Below are 22,115 nucleotides of genomic sequence, written 5' to 3'. Positions count from 1 at the left end.
TCCTTCAAATGGGCATGATGGGTAGTCCCAGCCTTTTTAGAGGAGAGGTCTGAGTAAGATCAGACAGTTATGAAGGGGGGTTTTTAAGTTTGACAACCTAGTAAGTTGGGAAAAGTGGTGTGCTTGTTTGGGATCCAGTGTCCCCAGCAGAGTCCCATTACCAGAAAGAGGTTTGGTTTACCCAAGCACTAGAGGCTTGTAACTTGGCCAAAACTAATCACTTCCGGACCGCCCAGCGTCCTTATATGTCGGTACTTTGAAGGATCATGTTGTTGTTATGGCTGCAGCTAGCTGCCATAACCCCGGTATCCTCCTCTTCTTCTTAAAGCGGAGGTCCACCCTAAAGTGGACCTTCCGCTCATCGGAACCCTCCCCCCCTCCGGCCCCACAATTGGCACCTTTCAGGGGGGAGGGGGGTGCAGATACCTGTACAGTACAGGTATCTGCACCCACTTTCGGGATAGCTCTCTGCGGAAAGGGGCGTTGATTACGCCCCTTTCCGCAAGTGCCCCGCTGCCTGCTGGGAAACACACAGATCCCAGAGGCAGCGGGTCCATCCTTATTGCGCAGCGCGACTCGCGCATGCGCAGTAGGGAACCGGGAAATGAAGCCGAAAGGCTCCATTTCCTGATTCCTATACCCAAGATGGCGGCGGCAGCACCCGAGAGACGATCTAGAGATCGGCTTCGGGTGCCGACATCGCGGGCGCGCTGGACAGGTAAGTGTCACTATTTTAAAAGTCAGCAGCTGCAGTATTTGTAGCTGCTGGCTTTTAAAAAAAAAACGTGGAGTCCCGGCGGACTCCCGCTTTAAGTGAGTGGTCCGGTTTAAGATCAAAGTGGTCTCTGTGGCGGCTTCGCAAGATCACTTTTATCGGCAGCGGGAGAGGCAACCCCCCCCCCCCCCCCGTCCCGCCGTGATCCGGTGCCCTCCACCGCTTACCGGAGCTGTTGGCAGCCACGTTTGTTCCCTGCCTTGGTATGGAGATGAGTGAGGGGAAGATGGCCCCCACCCGTCTCCATATCATTGCAGGGCGGAAACGACGTCAAAGCATCACTTCCGCCCATTGCTCTTAAAGGGCCATTTTTTTTTATTTTTTTTTAAATTACATTTTTTTTTTTTTATTGGATTTTAATGTAAATATGAGATGCGAGGTCTTTTTGACCCCCCCCCCCCCCCCCAGATCTCATATTTAAGATGTCCTGTTATGCTTTTTTCTATTACAAGGGATGTTTACATTCCTTGTAATAGGAATAAAAGACTCACTTTTTTTTTTTTTTTTTTAAACAGTGTAAAAATTAAAAAAAAAAGGTAAATTAAAATAAGAAAAAAATAAAAAAAATAATGTAAACGCACCCCGTCCGCCGAGCTCGCGTGCAGAACCAAACGCATATGTGACTAGCGCCCGCATATGTAAACGGTGTTCAAACCACACATGTGAGGTATCGCCGCGATCGGTAATTCTAACACTAGACCTCCTCTGTAACTCAAAACATGCAACCTGTAGAATTTTTTAAACATCGCCTATGAAGATTTTTAAGGGTAAAAGTGTGTCGCCATTCCACGAGCAGGCGCAATTTTGAAGCGTGACATGTTGGGTATAAATTTACTCGGCGTAACATCATCTTTCACAATATAAAAAAAAATGGGCTAACTTTACTGTTGTCCTACACTTTTTTTTAATAAAAAAATTATTTTTTCCCAAAAAAAGTGCTCTTGTAAGAGCGCTGCGCAAATACGGTGTAACAAAGTATTGCAACGACCACCATCTTATTCTCTAGGGTGTTAGAAAAAAAATGTATAATGTTTGATAGTTTTCGAGCAAAAAAAAAAATGTTTTTAACAACAAATCTCAGAGAGAGGCTCAGACCTTTAAGTGGTTAAAAGTGCCATATATTGCAGGTTACAGTCCTGGGATATGGTAGTAAAAGTAAGGACTTTTTTCCATATATGTTTACCTTGTGATCCTGCCACTAATTCACTTCCTGTCCTAGGGTGACGAAGCTCACTGTACTGTATCTATGGGAGAGCAGCCTTGTGACCCTGGGACTACAACTCACTCTCCTCATCGCCATTATATAGAAGGAACAGTGGTCTGTAGTCCACAGAGGATAGTTGGGAAGGCTGATAACAATGTCTGAGATTTTGGTTCAGCTCACAGGAAGACACAAGGTCACTGGATTTCTGGCAGGATCAAGTGGAGTTTTCTGTAATTGGCAAAAATGTTCTTAGTCTGAAAATAAGAAAACGAATGCAGCCACTACATCTTGGCCCTTGTACACACAAAATGTTCCGATCGGACTGTGTTGTCGGATAATCCGACTGTGTGTGGGCTTCATCTGACTTTTTCCGTCGGAATGTCCAACCAACAAAGTTTTAGAGCTGGGCTATAAAAAAAATTCTGACAACATGATCCGAATCGGACTTTGATCGTTTGTAGAGAATTCGGACGAAGTGCCACACAGACTCAGATCAAATTCCTAGACCAAAGCTATTGGCTACTAGCCTGAACGTAGTCCCGTCGTAACTAAATAACATCATCACATTACGAACGATCGGATTTTCCGACAACTTTGTCCGACCGCGTGTATGCAACACAAGTTTCGGACAAAATCCGTCAGACAAAATCCGACGGATTTTGTTGTCGGAATGTCTGACCCGTGTGTACAAGGGCTAAGGACTGGTAACCTCACACCTCCCAACATTTTGAGATGGGAATGAGGGACACCTACTAGCAAACATATGTAGGCATAGGACATGCCCCCCCGACACACCCCCTTAAAGGAGAATTAACCAAAAAAATAAAGTTTATTAAATCCACAAGTGCTTTTTTACCACTACTGTTCCTTTTTTATATTGGCTTTTAAAATTTACAAATGCAGACATTTAGAAGTTGGATGAAAGGTTTAGCGCTGGGAAACCCCTTTTGAAAGATAAAAAAATGCATTTTATATACATCTATATAGATCGGACCAAAATGAGGGACAATGGAGGAGGAATGAGGGACAGAGGAACATTGCTCCAAATCCGGGACAGTCCCGCCAAATCTGGGACGGTTGGGTGCTATGGATAACCTGCAATATATTACATTTCTGTTCTTGGGTTCAGATATTCTTTTCAGAAGCTGTGTTCACTTTGGATATCCATATATGCATGATTGGATGTTTAAACTGAACCCAGCTTCACCTTATTTACTAACATTTCCAGAGTGAAGAGTCTCTCCTGCTTTAGTGAATGGTGTGTGTGGGTGTTGGGGTGTGTCTGTGTGATTATTGTGGAGACGTTATGAAGAATCACTGGCCAGTGTGCCAGAACACGGAGCCAAGTCTGAGTACGGTACATAATGGAGGAAACGGGGGGAGGGGGAGGATCCGAGTGCAGAGCTGGGAAACGAAACTAAACTTAATGAAGAAATATTATAATTGACTTCCCTATCACACAGCGAGATATCACCGAGACCAGAGGACGCAGCGTCAGGTATGGAGGATGATAATATACTGTGTATCCCATCTTTATCTATCTGTTATAGGGAGAAATCTTTCTATTAACCACCCAATGTAAGGAGCATTCTCCACACTGACCAAAAATGTAAGGACCATTATTCCTAGTGACTACCAGTGTAACACGTATTCTTCCCATTGACTAGCAATGTAAGAAGTATTATTCCTATTGAACATCAATATAAGGGCCATTCTTTCCATTGACCAACGAAGTAAGAAATATTCCAGACACTGATTACCAATGTAAGGGGCATTCTTCTCATTGAATAACACGTAGTGTTATATTTTATATATATATATATATATATATATATATATATATATATATGAACCAAAAAAAAAGGTATATTTTAAAGCCGGCCTATCATATACCTCTCTGCGCCAAACTGGGACCTTCACACACTCCCTAAATTTATATATATATGTATATGTACCAACCTGTATGGCGCACCCACATATATAAAGAAAAAGATTTTTTCATATGCAGATGCCTGCAAAAATTATAAAACCACAGCAAACTAAATAATAACTGCTAAGTGTATTAAAACCTAGCAATACGGACAAAAATAGCAGCCGTTAAAAAGTTATCGTACAAATACATTAAAAAAGTAATACAAACAATTCATCAAGGTAAATCTGAGAATGTCCACATTAAAACAGCGCTTTGTAGAAAGTCCTTTATAGAAGTAACAATGTACGAGCAATCACTAGAAAGTTCTTAATGTGCAGATAAGGTGTCTATAGTGATCTAATCAGAGTTGCAAGGTGATCAAAGTGCTGTCAACCTTTCTTCCACCATAAACCGGAAGTGCTTCCCCACATGCGATGCGTACCCCCAAGGGGGTTAAACTCACCAGACACTGCTGAAAACACAAGCTCCTCCGATGCAGGCCTATCCAACACAAGACCCCCATTGGAGGGATCAGACGCAATGGGAGAGGAATCAAATCTATTCCCCAGACCTCAGGAGAAACGAACGAGAGGCTGCAGAGCAGGACGAAGGGTCCAGGAAAAGAAGACGCGAAAAGGACTAGGGGGGATTTTTAACTTAGCAGAAGCCTCCTTGACACATAAAGAAATCAATATATTGAATTTGGGATTAAAATGTGGCCTGAAGACACCACTAAACAAATTTAATGTATTTATAGATGTACATAAATATATGAGGAAAATTAATATGAAAAAGTATTTTTTGAATAAAAATTCCCAACCTGTCACTGCGACCGCATCAGTGCAGACTGATAGCGGGTTACGGAATAAGTCACTATTTAACCCCGCTAATAGTGCTAATCAACAAATAGACGTTTTTAAGAATCTGGTGTTACGTGATTTGGAAACTCTCATCCCCCAAAAAAAATGCTAATCCACGATATATTCATGAAGGCATTAAGAGTTTGGAAAAAAGAAAGGAGCTGATCATAAGACCCGCTGATAAAGGGGGCGGGGTTGTTTTACTGACAAAAGAATTTTATCACAACCAACTAATAGAAATGTTGATGGAAGAAGATACGTATAAGAAATTGGATAAAGACCCTACTAAACAATATGAGTATGAGCTGAAGGCTTTAGTGAATTTCGGAGTTTCAACTGGGGTCCTAACTAACAAAGAAATGAGGTATTTAACCCCTAGTAGTAGTAGGATTCCTACTATCTATACTTTGCCGAAAATCCATAAGAATATAAAATGTCCACCTGGCAGACCAATTGTTAATGGGATAGGATCCATTACTTCTAGAATGGGCCAGTATCTTGACCTATATCTACAAAAAAGTGTGATACAGACAAAAGCATATTTGCAGGATACTAAAAATCTTTTACAAATATTGGAAGAAGTGGACTTAGTTGGCAAAGAAGAGGTATACTTAGTCACAGCGGATGTTGCGTCTTTATATACTATCATCCAACACGATGATGCTATTTTGGCCCTTAATTGGGCGCTTAGTCGGAGAGATGATCTGAAACATAATCAAAAAGTCTTTTTGAGAAATGCTCTCGATTTCTGTTTAGGTCATAACTATTTCTGGTATGGCGGAAAATTCTACTCCCAAAAACGCGGCGTCGCAATGGGCGCCAAGTTCGCACCTAGCATAGCGAACCTGTTTATGGGAGAGTGGGAAGACAAGAAAATCTTTTCTGTTAAGAGACAAGAGTTATTGATATACAGACGTTATATAGATGACCTGATCTTTATTTGGTCTGGAACAAGATCTTCCCTCACTGATTTCCTTGCCGAATTGAATAATAATACTAGTCACATTAAACTGACTAGTGAAATAAGCACTGAAAGCATCAATTTTTTGGATGTTAACATCTACAGACATGGAGAAAGACTCGGTACCAAGGCTTATTTCAAACCTACAGACGCAAATAGTTATCTACCGATACAGAGTGGGCATCACCCGGTCTGGTTAAAGAATATTCCTAAAGGTCAAGTGACCAGGATCAGAAGAAACTGTTCCAACGATAATGATTTCTTCTCCCAGGCGAATAGGATTAAAGAAAAATTCCTGGAAAAGGGCTATTGTGATAAACAACTGGACAAAGTGATTGAAGGAGTAGCATCCACATCAAGAGATAATCTCTTGAGTAACAATATGGGCAATCACACTTCCAATAGTCACGAATGGAATTTTATATCAGGGTACCATTCACAATATAGGGAGGTGGAGAATATATTTTTATCACACTGGCACATCCTTTTGATGGATAAAACATTACAACCAGTGCTACCTGCAAAACCCAGGTTTATATATAGAAGAGCTCCCAACTATGCCAATAAGATAGTTAAAAAAGTGATTGACCCGCCTAAACATCCTCCCACTTTTTGGGAAAAAGATGAGTTTTTTGCTTGTAGACGTTGCAGGGCTTGTAAAGAAGTAAACACACCAATAAGAGCAATGGAACGCTTTTTAGCAGCAGGGAATAATAAAGAATTTACAATCAAAGGGTTTATTACCTGTAATACATCGTATGTTGTGTATGCTTTACAATGCCCATGTGGGTTGATCTATATAGGCCGGACCAAAAGACTTCTAAGGATAAGAATAGCGGAACATGTGGCTAATATTAAACTTGGTTTTAAGGACCATAATGTATCCCTACACTTTAAGCTTTATCATAATCAGGATCCATCTGGACTCAGATTTTGGGGTGTAGAACATATGAAACCCTCCTGGAGAGGGTCAAATATGGTACGAGAGTTATCCAAACGCGAAACGGAATGGATATATTTGATTGACACTTTAACACCAAAAGGGTTAAATGTGGACCTAGATATTAATTGTTTCATCAGTGATTATTAAATTGTATGGTTTACGTTCCCTTCCTCTTAATATTTAAATATTTTAATTTTTTAAGTAGTAATCCTTTAAGCAGTATCCAGCTAGATGCTTGGGTAGGTTATATAGTGTATGGATTAATGAAGACATTCACGGTACGGTCTTTTACGTTTGTACCATTACATATCTATACCAATTTTATATATAAATACCATGGACATATAGAGTTTTGGTAACTACAATTACTCTATGGCTGATATACAATGAATTACTAAATTTTTGACATGAGTTGACTAATATGATTACTATGGCTATTATAGAAAGATCATGTTCAAATTTGTGTTGACTCATAATATTTACGGTATTTTTGAATATTTTTAATATTTGGAATATTTTCAGGTTTTTGCGTTTGTTCCCGCCTGTGATTTTATTAATTAGTCAGTAAGAAGTTCCCTTCAACTTAAATGACACCTCATAGAGATAAAAATCTTGGAGGTGGTGGATATATATTACATATTTACCTCTCTTTGCTCACTGCAACGATAATTCCAGTGATATATGGGGTGCATCTAGTGTAGGCATTAGAGATATATACATGTATAAGTATATGTATATTTTGGATGACGCACATGACATACATACTAGTTTTTTCTAAATAGGATGTATCTTTTAGAGAGACAGCTTATGGACCTTGTATGTATATATAGGTCCTTGCTCGCATATTACACAAACAGGGGTTGGATATACATACTGCATACAGTGGTGTGAAAAAGTGTTTGCCCCCTTCCTCATTTCCTGTTCCTTTGCATGTTTGTCACACTTAAGTGTTTCGGAACATCAAACCAATTTAAACAATAGTCAAGGACAACACAAGTAAACACAAAATGCAATTTGTAAATGAAGGTGTTTATTATTAAAGGTGAAAAAGAATCCAAACCATCATGGCCCTGTGTGAAAAAGTGATTGCCCCCCCTTGTTAAAACATACTATAACTGTGGTTGTCCACACCTGAGTTCAATTTCTCTAGCCACACCCAGGCCTGATTATTGCCACACCTGTTCACAATCAAGGCATCACTTAAATAGGAGCTGCTTGACACAGTAAGGTCTACCAGAAGATCCTTAAAAGCTACACATCATGCCGAGACCCAAAGAAATTCAGGAACAATTGAGAAAGAAAGTAATTGAGATCTATCAGTCTGGAAAGGGTTATAAAGCCATTTCCAAAGCTTTGGGAATCCAGCGAACCACAGTGAGAGCCATTACCCACAAATGGCGAAGACATGGAACAGTGGTGAACCTTCCCAGGAGTGGCCGGCCGCCCAAAATTACCCCAAGAGCGCAGCGACGACTCATCCAAGAGGTCACAAAAGACCCCACAACAACGTCCAAGGAACTGCAGGCCTCACTTGCCTCAGTTAAGGTCAGCGTTCATGCCTCCACCATCAGGAAAAGACTGGGCAAAAATGGCCTGCATGGCAGAGTTCCAAGGAGAAAACCACTGCTGAGCAAAAAGAACATCAAAGCTCGTCTCAATTTCTCCACAACACATCTTGATGATCCCCAAGACTTTTGGGACAACATTCTGTGGACCGATGAGACAAAAGTGGAACTCTTTGGAAGGTGTGTGTCCAAGTATATCTGGCGTAGAAGGAATACTGCATTTCATAAAAAGAACATTATACCAACAGTAAAATATGGTGGTGGTAGTGTGATGGTCTGGGGCTGTTTTGCTGCTTCAGGACCTGGAAGACTTGCCGTGATAAAAGGAACTATGAATTCTGCTGTCTACCAAGAGATCCTGAAGGAGAATGTCCGACCATCTGTTCGTGTACTCAAGCTGAAACGAACTTGGGTTCTGCAGCAGGACAATGATCCTAAACACACCAGCAAGTCCACCACCGAATGGCTGAAGAAAAACAAAATGAAGACTTTGGAGTGGCCTAGCCAAAGTCCTGACCTGAATCCTATTGAGATGTTGTGGTATGACCTTATAAAGGCCGTTCATGCTCGAAAACCCTCTAATGTAACTGAATTAGGACAATTCTGCAAAGATGAGTGGGCCAAAATTCCTCCAGGACGCTGTAAAAGCCTCATTGCACGTTATCGCAAACGCTTGGTTGCAGTTGTTGCTGCTAAGGGTGGCCCAACCAGTTATTAGGTTTAGGGGGCAATCACTTTTTCACACAGGGCCATGATGGTTTGGATTTTTTTTCACCTTTAATAATAAACACCTTCATTTACAAATTGCATTTTGTGTTTACTTGTGTTGTCCTCGACTATTGTTTAAATTGGTTTGATGTTCCGAAACACTTAAAGAGGAGCTGCACCTAAAAAAAAAATATTAAAAGTCAGCAGATACTAATATTGCAGCTGCTGACTTTTAATAATATCACACTTACCTGTCCCAGGTTCCAGCGATGTCGGCGGCAGATGACGAGCGATCGCTCGTCTCGCTGCAGCCACCGCCGCCATCCTCTGTCAGGGAATCAGGAAGTGAAGCATGAGGGCTTCACTGCCCGGTTCCCTACTGCGCATGCGCGAGTCGCGCTGCGCTGGTTCCCCGCTGTGTCTCTGGGAACTGTGTGCTTCCCAGAACACAACGGGGGGGGCGGGGCGGAGTCATGCAGGGGTGGGCGGAGCCATGCGGTGGTCTGGCCGGAAGTGGGTGCAGTTACCTGGATTATCCAGGTAACTGCACCCCCCTCCCCCCCGAAAGGTGCCGATTGTGGCACCGGAAGGGGGAGGGATAATACTAGCGGAACATCCCCTTTAGGGTGAAGAACCGCTTTAAGTGTGACAAACATGCAAAGGAACAGGAAATGAGGAAGGGGGCAAACACTTTTTCATACCACTGTACATCACCTGGTGATACCGCTCCTTCTGATGTCACTGACTGGTGCATGCTGGGCTTGTGACGTCACAAGGGGGGGCGGGGCCACAGGGTGATGTTGCCAGGTGGCCCCACCCCTTACCTATATAAAAACTGTCAAAGCGCAGAGCAAGCATTCGGCGGGAGGCCGTCCCAGAAGGTGAATTGCTTATTTTTCTCTGGGTCGGTGATCCGGCGGGCAGCGTAATTGGCAATGGCTTTACATCTAGAGACACAATTTTTTTTAAATTTTAATAAAGGATTTGTCAAAAACTTCTCTCATGTTTTTATTCCTTTTTGGTGAATGGATAGGGGTACGATGTACCCAATAATTATTCACATGGTGGGTGCGGGATTTGGGGGGCCCCCCGTTAAAGGCGGCTTCTAGATTCCTATAAGCCCCCTGTCTGTCTAAGGTTGAAGCCATAGGGATGTCCCCGTGCATCAGAGGGGGTCGGGGTAACTCGGCGACGTCACTGTGTGGCCCTGCCCTCAGTTATAAAAAAAACAAGCTGTCACCTGAGAGGACGGTCATTACGGTGGGTGCCTTCCATGGAGGCAGGTTGTTTTTTTTTCTTTTTTTCAGTCCGTCGACGGAGCAAGAGAAGAAGACTTTGTGGGACAGTTTTTTATTTTTTTATTAAAGGACCCCAAGCCGTGTCATGTAATTTTTACAATTTTTACACTTTTTTTGTGAAATGGTAGGGGTAAATTTGTGCCCAGTTACCATTTCCCACAGGGGGGGATTCCGGGATCTGGGGGTCTCCTTGTTAAAGGGGGCTTCCAGATTCCGGTAAGCCCCCCGCCCGCAGACCCCCACAACCACCGGACAAGGGTTGTGGGGATGAGGCCCTTGTCCCCATAAACATGGGGACACGGTGCTTTGGCTACCCCAAAGCACCTTCCCCATGTTGAGGGCATGTGGCCTGGTACGGGTCAGGAGGGGGAGCACTCTCTCGCCCCCCCCCCCCCTTTTTTCTACGACCTGTCAAGTTATGTGCTCGGATAAGGGTCTGGTATGGATTTTTGGGGGGACCCTCGTGCAATTTAAAAAAAAATTGGTTCGGGGGTCCCCTTAATATACATACCAGACCCGGAGGGTCTGATAATGGACTGTGGGGGAATCTCATGCCATTTTCTTTTCAATGACTTTTATGTGTATTGCCGAGACCGACAATTCATTGTAGCCGCGAGTAGTTTTAAAAAATGTTTTCCTTTAGAAATGTAATTTTGCTCTCGGACTGTTCTAAACACGAGAAACATGCGCCACTTTACAGGCATACTATAGACACCCCCCAGGTACGAAATTTAAAGGGATATTTCACTGTTATTGTTTCACTTTAAGCATTATTAAAATCACTGCTCCCGAAAAAACAGACGCTTTTAAAACTTTTTTTTTTGCATTGACCCATGTCCCCTGGGGCAGGACCCGGGTCCCCAAACACTTTTTATGACAATAACTTGCATATAAGTCTTTAAAATTAGCACTTTTGATTTTTCACGTTCGTGTCCCATAGACTTTAATGGTGGTCGCGTGTTCGAATAAATGTTTTGCCTGTTTGCATGTTCTGCTGTGAACCGAACCTTGGGGGCTAAGAATATGCATCATACATGCTAGAGGGAGTACAACTGGGGGGATCCATAGTGGAGAAGGATCGTTGAATGGAAAAACCTCCCCAGAGAATGGGGTTTTTAGGCAGCAAGACAAAGGGTAATACAATTGAATAGAGATGTAAAAAAGATTATATTTATTCGAAAAGGGGCAGAACAAAACCCCCTTAGCATAACAGTAAAAACATGAGCTCCTATGGCAACAGAATATTAGAAACACAAAAAAGAAAAAAAAAGAGAGAAGCAGATACACATGAACATTTACATATCCACATCAACTGGTACAAATCAGGGATGTGAAATACAAGTGGCATTACATTTACATATTCACATCAAGTAGTACAGATCATAGATGTGAGGTACAGGTGGCACTGACGCGTTTCGACCCACACTTGGGTCTTCCTCAGAGGGACATGCTGTTAGGGAAATGTATAGCAATTATTTTCTACACACAATGTTTGGTATATTACCATCACATACATACATATATATATTTACCCCATAAATGTATCCAAGTAACGACACAATTTAATTCCACAAGTAATGCTTCTCACTTGGAAGAAAAGGGGAAAAAAATAAATAATGATAATAAAAGAAAAAAGAAAAAAAAAACAACAAACAACAGCCAGGGCTCTGGGCTCCTCCACAGGCGCCTCAATCCAAGACAATACCTGTGGTAATAAAGTACAAAAAATAGTAAATACTATTTTATTGACTGCCAAATATGCAGTATCGGGAAACAGGCCCAATAGGACATATTGGCTTAGCCAAAAAGTGTCAGAGGGAAGTGGAAAAGGACATGGAGATGTGGGAGGGGATGATACATACATCTAACAACTTATTGCATACATTGGTGGTATATCCATACGTACCAATCCCCACCCAGAAGCAAACAGCAAGGAGCATCACAACCAAGACGCCCATAAAGTTTTTGTTGGATAACCCATGTGACGTATGTGTGGATAAAAATAGGAGTGACACACAGCCCTATGTAAAGAGGTGAACAAATATATGTAATAAAACAACAGTGACGCACTGCCCTGTGTGAGCAAAGTGATCAAATGCAAAAAAAAAAAAGGAAAGGAGAGATGTTGTGTGTGTAAAGGCCTATGGTATGTGAACAATTCAATTACCCAAGTGCCGCAGCCCAAAAACAGGCGTACCTTGGATATCACTGAAAGTGACGGTGAAGTATAAGGAACAACACAGAAGTGACATGGAAGTGAATATATATATATATATATATATATATATATATATATATATATATATATATATGCTTGTATAAGAAAAGGGACATTTAGAGTATAAAGCTTTTTTTTTTACTTTTTTTTTTGTTGTGAGTCCCCCCCCCCCCAGGACTCCGAAGGGTCCGGCAGGGGGCGCATCCTGGATAGATCTGGCATCCACAATATGCCTTCCCAGCGGGGGGGGAGGAGATCTGTAATTTCAGTTCTCCTCCCAATGTTCCCAGCTGTGGAACAGACGGGCTGGTCCCGTTGTCCAAGCGGGGAATACTTCCTTGCCGGCGGCGTCCCAGGGCACTTTCCGGGCGCCGCTTCTCGCGGCGCATGCGTGGGGCCCCCCGCGCGTGGGCGCATGACTTGTGGACGTCATGACATTGCCACGGAATTGACGTCATTTCAGGGTCGTTGCTGACTTCCTGGAATGCCGGGGAAGCCACACAGGGCAGCCTCGTTGTAGACAGCCCTACACCGCTGGACGGGTGGGATATGGACACACCTGTGGGCAATGGCTGATCAATTTTACTAATTGATTGACATTATATATATTCCAACGTTGTTTGGCTCTCCCATTCCCAACGGCACAGCAGAGGAATCGGACACACCGATCGCCTCTTTCTGGTAGGTTTTCTGTCATTAGATTGGGACACTTCACTGCCCCATTAGCATTTCCAGGCATTAAATATACTTATAGACTACCAATGGTACTTCATACATACTATTTACTTGCAGGCGGACAGTGACTATTTCCGGGTGATATCACTCTCCATATCAATATATCTGGAGCAGTGTAAGCTAATGCAATATGTCCTTCTCTGTTAGACACCACCCATACCAACTTTTAGCACATATATTTGCTTTATACTCTAAATGTCACTTTTCTTATACAAGCATATATATATATATACATTCACTTCCATGTCACTTATGTGTTGTTCCTTATGCCGCGTACACACGAGCGGACTTTTGAACATCCAAAGTCCGACGGAATGATTCCGTCAGACTATTCGATCGTGTGTGGGCTGCAACGGACTTTTGATTCGCAAAAGTCTGACGGACTTTAGAATATGGAACATGCTTCAAATTTTTCCGCCAGAACTCCGCCGGACCCGGTCCCTCCGAAAAATTTGCTTGTGTGTATGCTATTCCGACGGACTAAAACCGACGCTAGGGCAGCTATTGGCTACTGGCTATGAACTTCCTTATTCGAGTCCAGTCATACGTCATCACGTTCGAATCCCTCGGACTTTGGTGTGATTGTGTGTGGCCAAGTCCGCTCAGTCGAAAAGTCCGTCAGAACTCTGTCGGAACTCCGGCAGAACTCCGGCAGAACTCCTTCGGAAGTCTGTCGGACATAAGTTCTCTCGTGTGTACGGGGCTTTATACTTCACCATCACTTTCAGTGATATCCAAGGTACGCCCGTTTTTGGGCTGCGGCACTTTGGTAATTGAATGGTTCACATACCATAGGCCTTTACACACACAACATCTCTCCTTTCCTTTTTTTTTTTTTTTGCATTTGCATTTGCATTTGTTCACTTTGCTCACGCAGGGCAGTGCGTCACTCTTGTTTTATTACATATATTTGTTCATCTCTTTACATAGGGCTGTGTGTCACTCCTATTTTTATCCACACATACGTCACATGGGTTATCCAACAAAAACTTTATGGGCGTTTTGGTTGTGATGCCCCTTGCTGTTTGCTTCTGGGTGGGGATTGGTACGTATGGATATACCACCAATGTATGCAATAAGTTGTTAGAGATGTGGGAGGGGATAATGCATACATCTATGTCCTTTTCCCCTTCCCCCGACACTTTTTGGCTAAGCCAATATGTCCTATTGGGCCTCTTTCCCGATACTGCATATTTGGCAGTCAATAAAATATTATTAACTATTTTTTGTACTTTATTACCACAGGTATTGTCTGCCCACCACCACACCATCGTGTGATTGTCCCTCCTTCCTCTTAGCTTAGGGGGAGGATGCGGACTCAAGTGTGACCTCTCGTGAGGTGTATTTTGTGGCCCCGGCCTGTCTTGGATTGCGGCGCCTGTGGAGGAGCCCGGAGCCCTCGCTGTTGTTTGTTGTTTTTTCTTTTATTATTATTTATTTATTTTTTTTCCCTTTTCTTCCGAGTGAGAAGCATTACTTGTGGAATTAAATTGTGTCGTTACTTGGATACATTTATGGGGTAAATATATATATGTATGTATGTGATGGTAATATGCCAAACATTGTGTGTAGAAAATAATTGCTATACATTTCCCTAACAGCATGTCCCTCTGAGGAAGACCCAAGTGTGGGTCGAAACGCGTCAGCGCCACCTGTACCTCATATCTTTGATCTGTACTACTTGATGTGAATATGTAAATGTAATGCCACTTGAATTTCAAATCCCTGATTTGTACCAGTTGATGTGGATATGTAAATGTTCATGTCTATCTGCTTCAGAGCCCACAAAAGCCTGGGAAACAGCAGAACCTAGCTTAACCCTGGGCAGCCTAGAATACTTCTCTAAAAAAACAACAACTGTAAGCACCTGGTTACAGGTTACAAATCTACTTCTCTTTTCATAACAGAGGTCCACACTGTACAAATGTGCAAATGTATGTGGGACATATATAAGCATGAATTGGTTTAAAGATGAACACACCTGGGAGTTACTTGCTTTCCTTCCTCTCATTAGACAGTAGTTTTGGTGATTGGCCTTTCAATCTTATGTGGGGGAGGGGAGTGAGCCCTTAGTCCAGAGAGTCCCGGGGCAGAAGAAAAAGGACATAGGTGGAGGGACAGCATGACAGTGCTGGGACTAGCACAGTAACCGTTTTAAAATAAAAGGTTGTTGGAACTTTAAGAGGAGGGGAGGGTTCAGGGGCTGGGTGGTATGCAGGCAAAAGGATAGTGCCAGGAAGGAGGATGTGACGCCAGTCTCAAACGCAGGAGGAAGAGATTCCCACCCATCCGCCCTGTATTTGGAGGATATTTGTTGTAAAAGGGATTATTAGGCTGTGGCAGTCCTTTGGGTCGCTGGAAGAGGAGAAGGAGAGGTACATGTATGGAACATGTAGTACCCATCCATGGGATGGGGGTGGTTATTGTACTTCCGGGTTACGAGGGGTTAACCCGGAAGGGTTAAAAAAGGGTAGGTCACTGTGACACGTTGGGTACCGCCTCCGAGTCCGGGGTTTCCGACTGGAGGCAAGAGTTCAAAGTTCAGGATAGTTGTTCACAGTGACCAGTGGTTGGTGGTTGCACTTGGTTTATGACCCATTAAAAAAGGAGTTTAACCACTTCCCGACCAGCGCACGACGATGTACGTCGACAGAATGGCACGGGCAGGCATATTGGCGTACAGGTACGTCCAATGTTCGATGCCGCCCTGCCATCGGGAGCGCGCCACCGGCGGCGCGTTCCCGCGCTGGTCGGGACCCCCGTGAGTCCGGTCGCGGGACCCGCGGACTCGATCGCCGCGGGCATCCCCGCGATCGTCTCACGGAGCGGCCGAATGGAGGAAATGCTGTATAAACAACATTTCTCCATTCTGCCTAGCAACTAGTGACGCTGATCTCTGCTCCATGTGATTGGAGTAGAGATCAGTGTACACTAAATGAAAGCCCAACCCCCCCACAGTTAGTAACACACCCCTAGGAACACTTAACCCCTACACTGCCACCCACTGGTTAACCCCTTCACTGCCAGTGTCATTTACACAGGAATCACTGCATTTATATAGCAGTGATTACTGTATAAATGACAATGGTCCCAAAAATGTCCGAAGGGTCCCCCACAATGTCGCAGTCACAATAAAAATCGCAGATCGCCGCCATTACTAGTAAAAAAAAATAATAATAAAAAATTATTAATAAAAATGCTATAAAACTATCCCTATTTTGTAAACGCTATAACTTTTGCGCAAACCAATCAATAATCGCTTATTGTGATTTTTTTTTACCAAAAATATGTAGAAGAATATGTATCGGCCTAAACTGAGGGAAAAAAATATTTTTTTTATATATTTTTGGGGGATATTTATTATAACAAAAAGTAAAAAATAATGTGTTTTTTTCAAAATTGTCGCTCTATTTTTGTTTATAGCGCAAAAAATAAAAACCGCAGGGGTGATCAAATACAACCAAAAGAAAGCTCTATTTGTGGGAAAAAAAGGACGTCAATTTTGTTTGGGAGCCACGTCGCACGACCGCGCAATTGTCAGTTAAAGCGACGCAGTGCCGAATCGCAAAAAGTGGTCTGGTCTTTGACCAGCAAAATGGTCCGGTCTGAAAGTGGTTAAAAAGTTATTTATTACATTTTATATATTATTATAATAAAAGGCCGGCTGGCCATTTACTCCATACCTTGTCGAGTCACCTGTTATTTAAGGGGTAGGAATGGGTAATGACTTAAGGTTGTCATTTACTAGGCTTATGCCCTACATATGTCATGTGTAAGTTGAAGATTACACAATGCTTTATTTTCTTAGATCCCAGCAAACAGAGAATGACAGAGGAGTAAAAGGTAAGCTACATATGTAATGCTGGGGAGGATGGAAATTAGGTTTTACTGTTGATTTGCCCCAAAGGACCCAGGACAGGTTCGCTTTGAAGTGATCAATCAGCTGTACAGTGCTGCATAGTATAGCGAGTACAACATGAGGCATAAAAAGTGTGGTCAACTGACACTTTACTATAGAAGAATGTCATGTTTATGTTACTTATGTCCTGTAAGAACAGCCAACCATGAATTTATCTTTCTGTAATTTACAGCAATGCCCAAAGGTCCATGAAGGTACTTCTAGATAAGATCAGAGAACATCAGAAACGTTCACTAAACTCTTCTGCTGTCGGCGATGATGTCTGCTGATCTGAGAACCAAGCTGAAATGTTTCATCTGTAAGAACAATTATACAGATTTTGTAATGCTGCCATGTGGAGACAAATTTTGCCGGGACTGTATTGATCAGGAGCTGGATAGACAAGGGAGAAGGTCTGATGGATATTTCTGTCCTAAATGCAGTAAAGAGTTTCAGAAACGTCCCGAACTACAGAAGAACACATCAAGTACTTGTAGAGTGCAGCCATATCAGAAGAAGTCTGAGGTCTTCCGTACTTACTGTGTGGACCCTCTTGCAGCTGCTGTTAGATCCCCTCTACACGGTGAAGACTCTCTGTATAATAAACACCCGAGAGCCCGCAACAAGGCACCACAACAGGTCTTATCTGATCCCACCACTTCTTCACAAATCAGGAAATGCTCCACTCATAACGAATGCATGAAATATTACTGCATTGAGGATGATATCTGTACATCCTGTAGATGGGCTGGAGAACATCGAGGACACCAGGTGGAAACACTGGACAAGGCTTATGGGAAGAAGAAAACAAAATTGAGAAATGTTAAGCAGAAACTTTGGACAAAGAGAAAGGAGATGGAGGAAAGAGGCCAGAGTCTGCAGGAACACCGGAGGAAAGTAGAAGAAGAAGCCGCTGGTGATACTGAGAGGGTCACTGCCCTGTTTAGAGATCTCAGGAGACGTCTGGAAGACCTGGAGAAGAGAGTCCTGAGGGACATCTCCGGGAGGGCAGAGCGGATCTCCATCTCCATCCGGGATCTGGAAATAAAGAAGGAGGAGCTGTCCAGGAAGTTGCGTCACATTGAGGAGCTGTGTAACGTGACGGATCCACTGACTGTCTTACAGGAATCAGACACAGGTGACTTGTGTGATACTGAGGATGGAGATAATGAGGACAGAGAGAGACATGAGGAGCTCCTCCATGATGGAGGGAGTCTGGATGTGGATGGGATATCACACACATTACACACATTATCTGATATAATAACACAGGTAAATGTATACTTCTATATACAGGGGGCTGCAGACATATTACTGGATGTAAACACAGCTCATAATTATCTATATATATCAGATGACAGGAAAACTGTATCCTGGTCAGATAGGATCCAGAAGCTCCCAGAAACACTAAAAAGATTTACTGAATATCCTCAGGTGTTGAGCAATCAGAGTTTCTCCTCAGGGAGACATTACTGGGATGTAGATGTCGGGGGATCTGATTTATGCAGAGTCGGGATGTGTTACCCCAGTATAGAGAGGAGAGGGGAGGAGTCAAGTATTGGAATGGATAACAAGTCTTGGGGTTTACTCAGGTGTGATGATCAGTATTCTGTGAGACATGACAGTGATAAGATCCTGTTACCCACCAATCCCTCCAGTAACAGAGTCAGGATATATCTGGATTATGAGGCCGGGCGGATCTCCTTTTATGATCTGTGTGACCCGATCCGACACCTCCACACCTTCACCACCACCTTCACTGAGCCCCTCCATGCTGGGTTAAGTGTAAAGAGAGGTTGCATAAAGATATGTGGGGGAAATTGGAAGATTTGAGAACTCCGCTCAGAGTCTGGTAACAACACGGGGAGGGAGGGTGGGATTGGTTCATTGTAGAGCCAACGATTGAAGTCAGTGATAACTTTAGCGACATTGGCCAAATATGACCATATAAAATATGACCATAAACATATGACCATGTAAGGTGACCAGATTTTCAAAATGAAATCCGGGGACATTTTTTTTTTATTGACAAAATGGTAAACTATTTTATAATTTTTCTCAAATGATATATGCAGTGTATGTGGTATGTGTTTATGGAATGATTGTATGATATATACATTGATTCTCACATTTTGTCCATGAGATAAAAAAAAATACTTCTTACCACCGTCCAGAGCACTGTGTACATTACAGGCCTCCACCGTCCAGAGCACTGTGTACATTACAGGCCTCCACCGTCCAGAGCACTGTGTACATTACAGGCCTCCACCGTCCAGAGCACTGTGTACATTACAGGCCTCCACCGTCCAGAGCACTGTGTACATTACAGGCCTCCACCGTCCAGAGCACTGTGTACATTACAGGCCTCCACCGTCCAGAGCACTGTGTACATTACAGGCCTCCACCGTCCAGAGCACTGTGTAGCCTCCCAAGTCTGCACAATTCCCCACCAGTCTGCACAATCCACCTAGCCCCGTCTGCAAAATCCCCCCCTCAGTCTGCACAATGCCCCCCCAGTCTACACAATCCCCCCCAGTCTGCACAATCCTCCCCCCCAGTCTGCACAATCCTCCCCCAAGTCTGCACAATCCTCCCCCCTAGTCTGCACGGGGAAAAATGAAATGAGAAGGGAAAGAAGCAAAGAGGTCTGGGGAGAGAGGAGAGCTGTTCATGGAGCGGATGGCTCACCCACCAATTATGCATCCCCTATCTGGCTGGTTTTCACAAGAAGGCTGAGCACAGTGCATGCATTGCTTGCAGGAGGCTGGAGTGTGGGCGGGGTTGGGCGGATACCAATTTGAGCAGATTGTCTGATTGGACAGGTGGTGGAGTGAGGAAGGATCCAAGAAGTGCTTGTGGGATGGGCAACCGGCGATACAGCCCAACTCCCGGAGCTAAAATGCGGAAGTGCCTGAGACCAAGCAGCCGAAAATAGTGTCATGGCTGCTACCGCACCAGTCTGGGGACAAAACCGGGGACATATTCCGTCCGGGGAGAGCGTCCCCGGAAATCGGGGATGTCTTGTCAGCCTACCATGTCGCCATATTAGGTCAATGATGTCATTAGTATTCATGCCTGTTTGTTACCCATGGCTGAAGGGCAGAAATATCCTTGGCCACAGCTGATTGGGCCAGAAACCTGATATCTTCTGACAGATTCCCATAGGTTTGAGCCAAACTTTACCTCTTTACTAGCTTTAAACAATGTTTTTAGTACAAGGGTGTGGCAGTACAAATGTTTTTATCCCAGCACAAATATTTTAAAGTGCATGTATACAGTGGGGATCGAAAGTTTGGGCACCCCAGGTAAAAATGTGCATAACAAAGCCAAGGAAAGATGGAAAAATCTCCAAATGGCATCAAATTACAGATTAGACATTCTTATAATATGTCAAAGAAAGTTCGATTTTATTTCCATCATTTACACTTTTAAAAATTACAGAAAACAAAAAAATGGCATCTGCAAAAGTTTGGGCACCCTGCAGAGTTAATATCTTGTACTGCCCCCTTTGGCAAGTATCACAGCTTGTAAACGCTTTTTGTAGCCAGCCAAGAGTCTTTCAATTCTTGTTTGAGGTATCTTTGCCCATTCTTCCTTACAAAAGTGTTCCAGTTCTTTGAGATTTCTGGGCTGTCTATCACGCACTGCTCTTTTAAGGTCTATCCATAGATTTTCAACAATGTTGAGGTCAGGAGATTGTGAAGGCCATTGCAAAACCTTCAGTTTACGCCTCTTGATGTAATCCCCCGTGGATTTGGAGGCGTGTTTAGGATCATTATCCATTTGTAGAAGCCATCCTCTCTTTAACTTCAGCTTTTTCACAGATGGCATCAAGTTACCAACCAAAACTTGCTGAAATTTTATTGAATCCATTTTTCCTTCTACTTGTGAAATGTTCCCTGTGCCACTGGCTGCAATACAACCCCAAAGCATGATTGATCCACCCCCATGCTTAACAGTTGGACAGAGGTTCTTTTCATTAAATTCTGTGCCCTTTCTTCTCCAAATGTACCTTTGCTCATTCCGGCCAAAAAGTTCTATTTTAACCTCATCGGTCCACAGAACTTGTTTCCAAAATGCCTCAGGCTTGTCTATATGTTCATTTGCAAAGTTCAAACGCTGATTTTTGTGGTGAGGACGTAGAAGAGGTTTTCTTCTGATGACTCTTCCATGAAGACCATATTTGTACAAGTATCTCTTTATAGTGGAATAGTGTACCACAACTCCAGTGTCTGCCAGATCTTTCTGGAGGGATCGTGCAGTCAAACGTAGGTTTTGAATTGCTTTTCTCACAATCCTGCGAGCTGTTCTGTCTGATATTTTTCTTGGTCTTCCAGATCTTGCTTTCACTTCCACTGTTCCTGATGACTGCCATTTCTTAATTACATTCCGAACAGAGGATATTGACATCTGAAAACGCTTTGCTATCTTCTTATAGCCTTCTCCAGCTTTGTGAGCGTCAACTATTTTCAGTTTCAGTTTTCTAGACAACTGCTTAGAAGAACCCAATGGTGCTGATTGTTGGGGCAAGGTCAGATGAGTCTGGCCATTTAAAACCTTTGAGATTGACATCACCTGGTCTTCCCAGACGATGATTGAGAACAATCCATGACACTGGCAGGTCTCAGCTTTGCAAAGGGGGCAGTGCATGCTATAAATTCTGCAGGGTGCCCAAACTTTTGCAGACGCCATTTTTTTTGTTTTCTGTAATTTTGAAAGTGTAAATGATGGAAATAAAATCAAACTTTTTTTGACATATTATAAGAATGTCTAATCTGTAATTTGATGCCATTTGGAGATTTTTCCATCTTTCCTTGGCTTCGTTATGCACATTAATACACATTTTTACCTGGGGTGCCCAAACTTTCGATTCCCCACTGTAAGCAAAACATGTTTGAACAGTGACATGGATATGTACTTTATAGACCCCCCAAGAATCATAACCAACTAAAAATAGATTGCGCTACCCAAGTAGGAGTTTTTGAGTTCAACACATTCTTTTCCTAAAACAGTGCAGAATTAGCCAGGCCCACAGCAA

General features: G+C 43.0%; 1 protein-coding gene across 2 annotated transcripts; it reads left to right on the top strand.

Annotated features, from left to right (window-relative positions):
- The first annotated feature begins 3,355 nt into the window (after positions 1-3,355).
- Positions 3,356-20,387, top strand: LOC143962032 (E3 ubiquitin-protein ligase TRIM39-like). Of its 2 annotated transcripts, none has more exons than XM_077471373.1 (2): positions 3,356-3,477; positions 17,271-20,387. In XM_077471373.1, exon 2 carries the CDS (start codon positions 17,354-17,356, stop codon positions 18,908-18,910), a length of 1,557 nt encoding a protein of 518 aa, XP_077327499.1. In that variant the 5' UTR covers positions 3,356-3,477; positions 17,271-17,353; the 3' UTR covers positions 18,911-20,387. The 2 variants fall into 2 exon arrangements, with proteins under 2 accessions (XP_077327499.1, XP_077327500.1); XM_077471374.1 differs by lacking the exon at positions 3,356-3,477 and adding an exon at positions 16,975-17,022.
- The last annotated feature ends 1,728 nt before the right edge of the window (positions 20,388-22,115 follow it).

The sequence above is a fragment of the Lithobates pipiens genome, unplaced genomic scaffold, assembly GCF_037356315.1.
Source record: "Lithobates pipiens isolate NorthernLeopardFrog02 unplaced genomic scaffold, aLitPip1_a1.2 Scaffold_8, whole genome shotgun sequence".
NCBI lineage: Eukaryota > Metazoa > Chordata > Amphibia > Anura > Ranidae > Lithobates > Lithobates pipiens.
The sequence above is the reverse complement of the archived record's forward strand: the minus strand, read 5'-3'. Positions and strand labels throughout refer to the sequence as shown.

What these genes read in the sequence shown, in the direction of transcription:
- LOC143962032 (XM_077471373.1), top strand. Translation starts at nt 17,354, where the DNA reads ATGATGTCTGCTGATCTGAGAACCAAGCTGAAATGTTTCATCTGTAAG.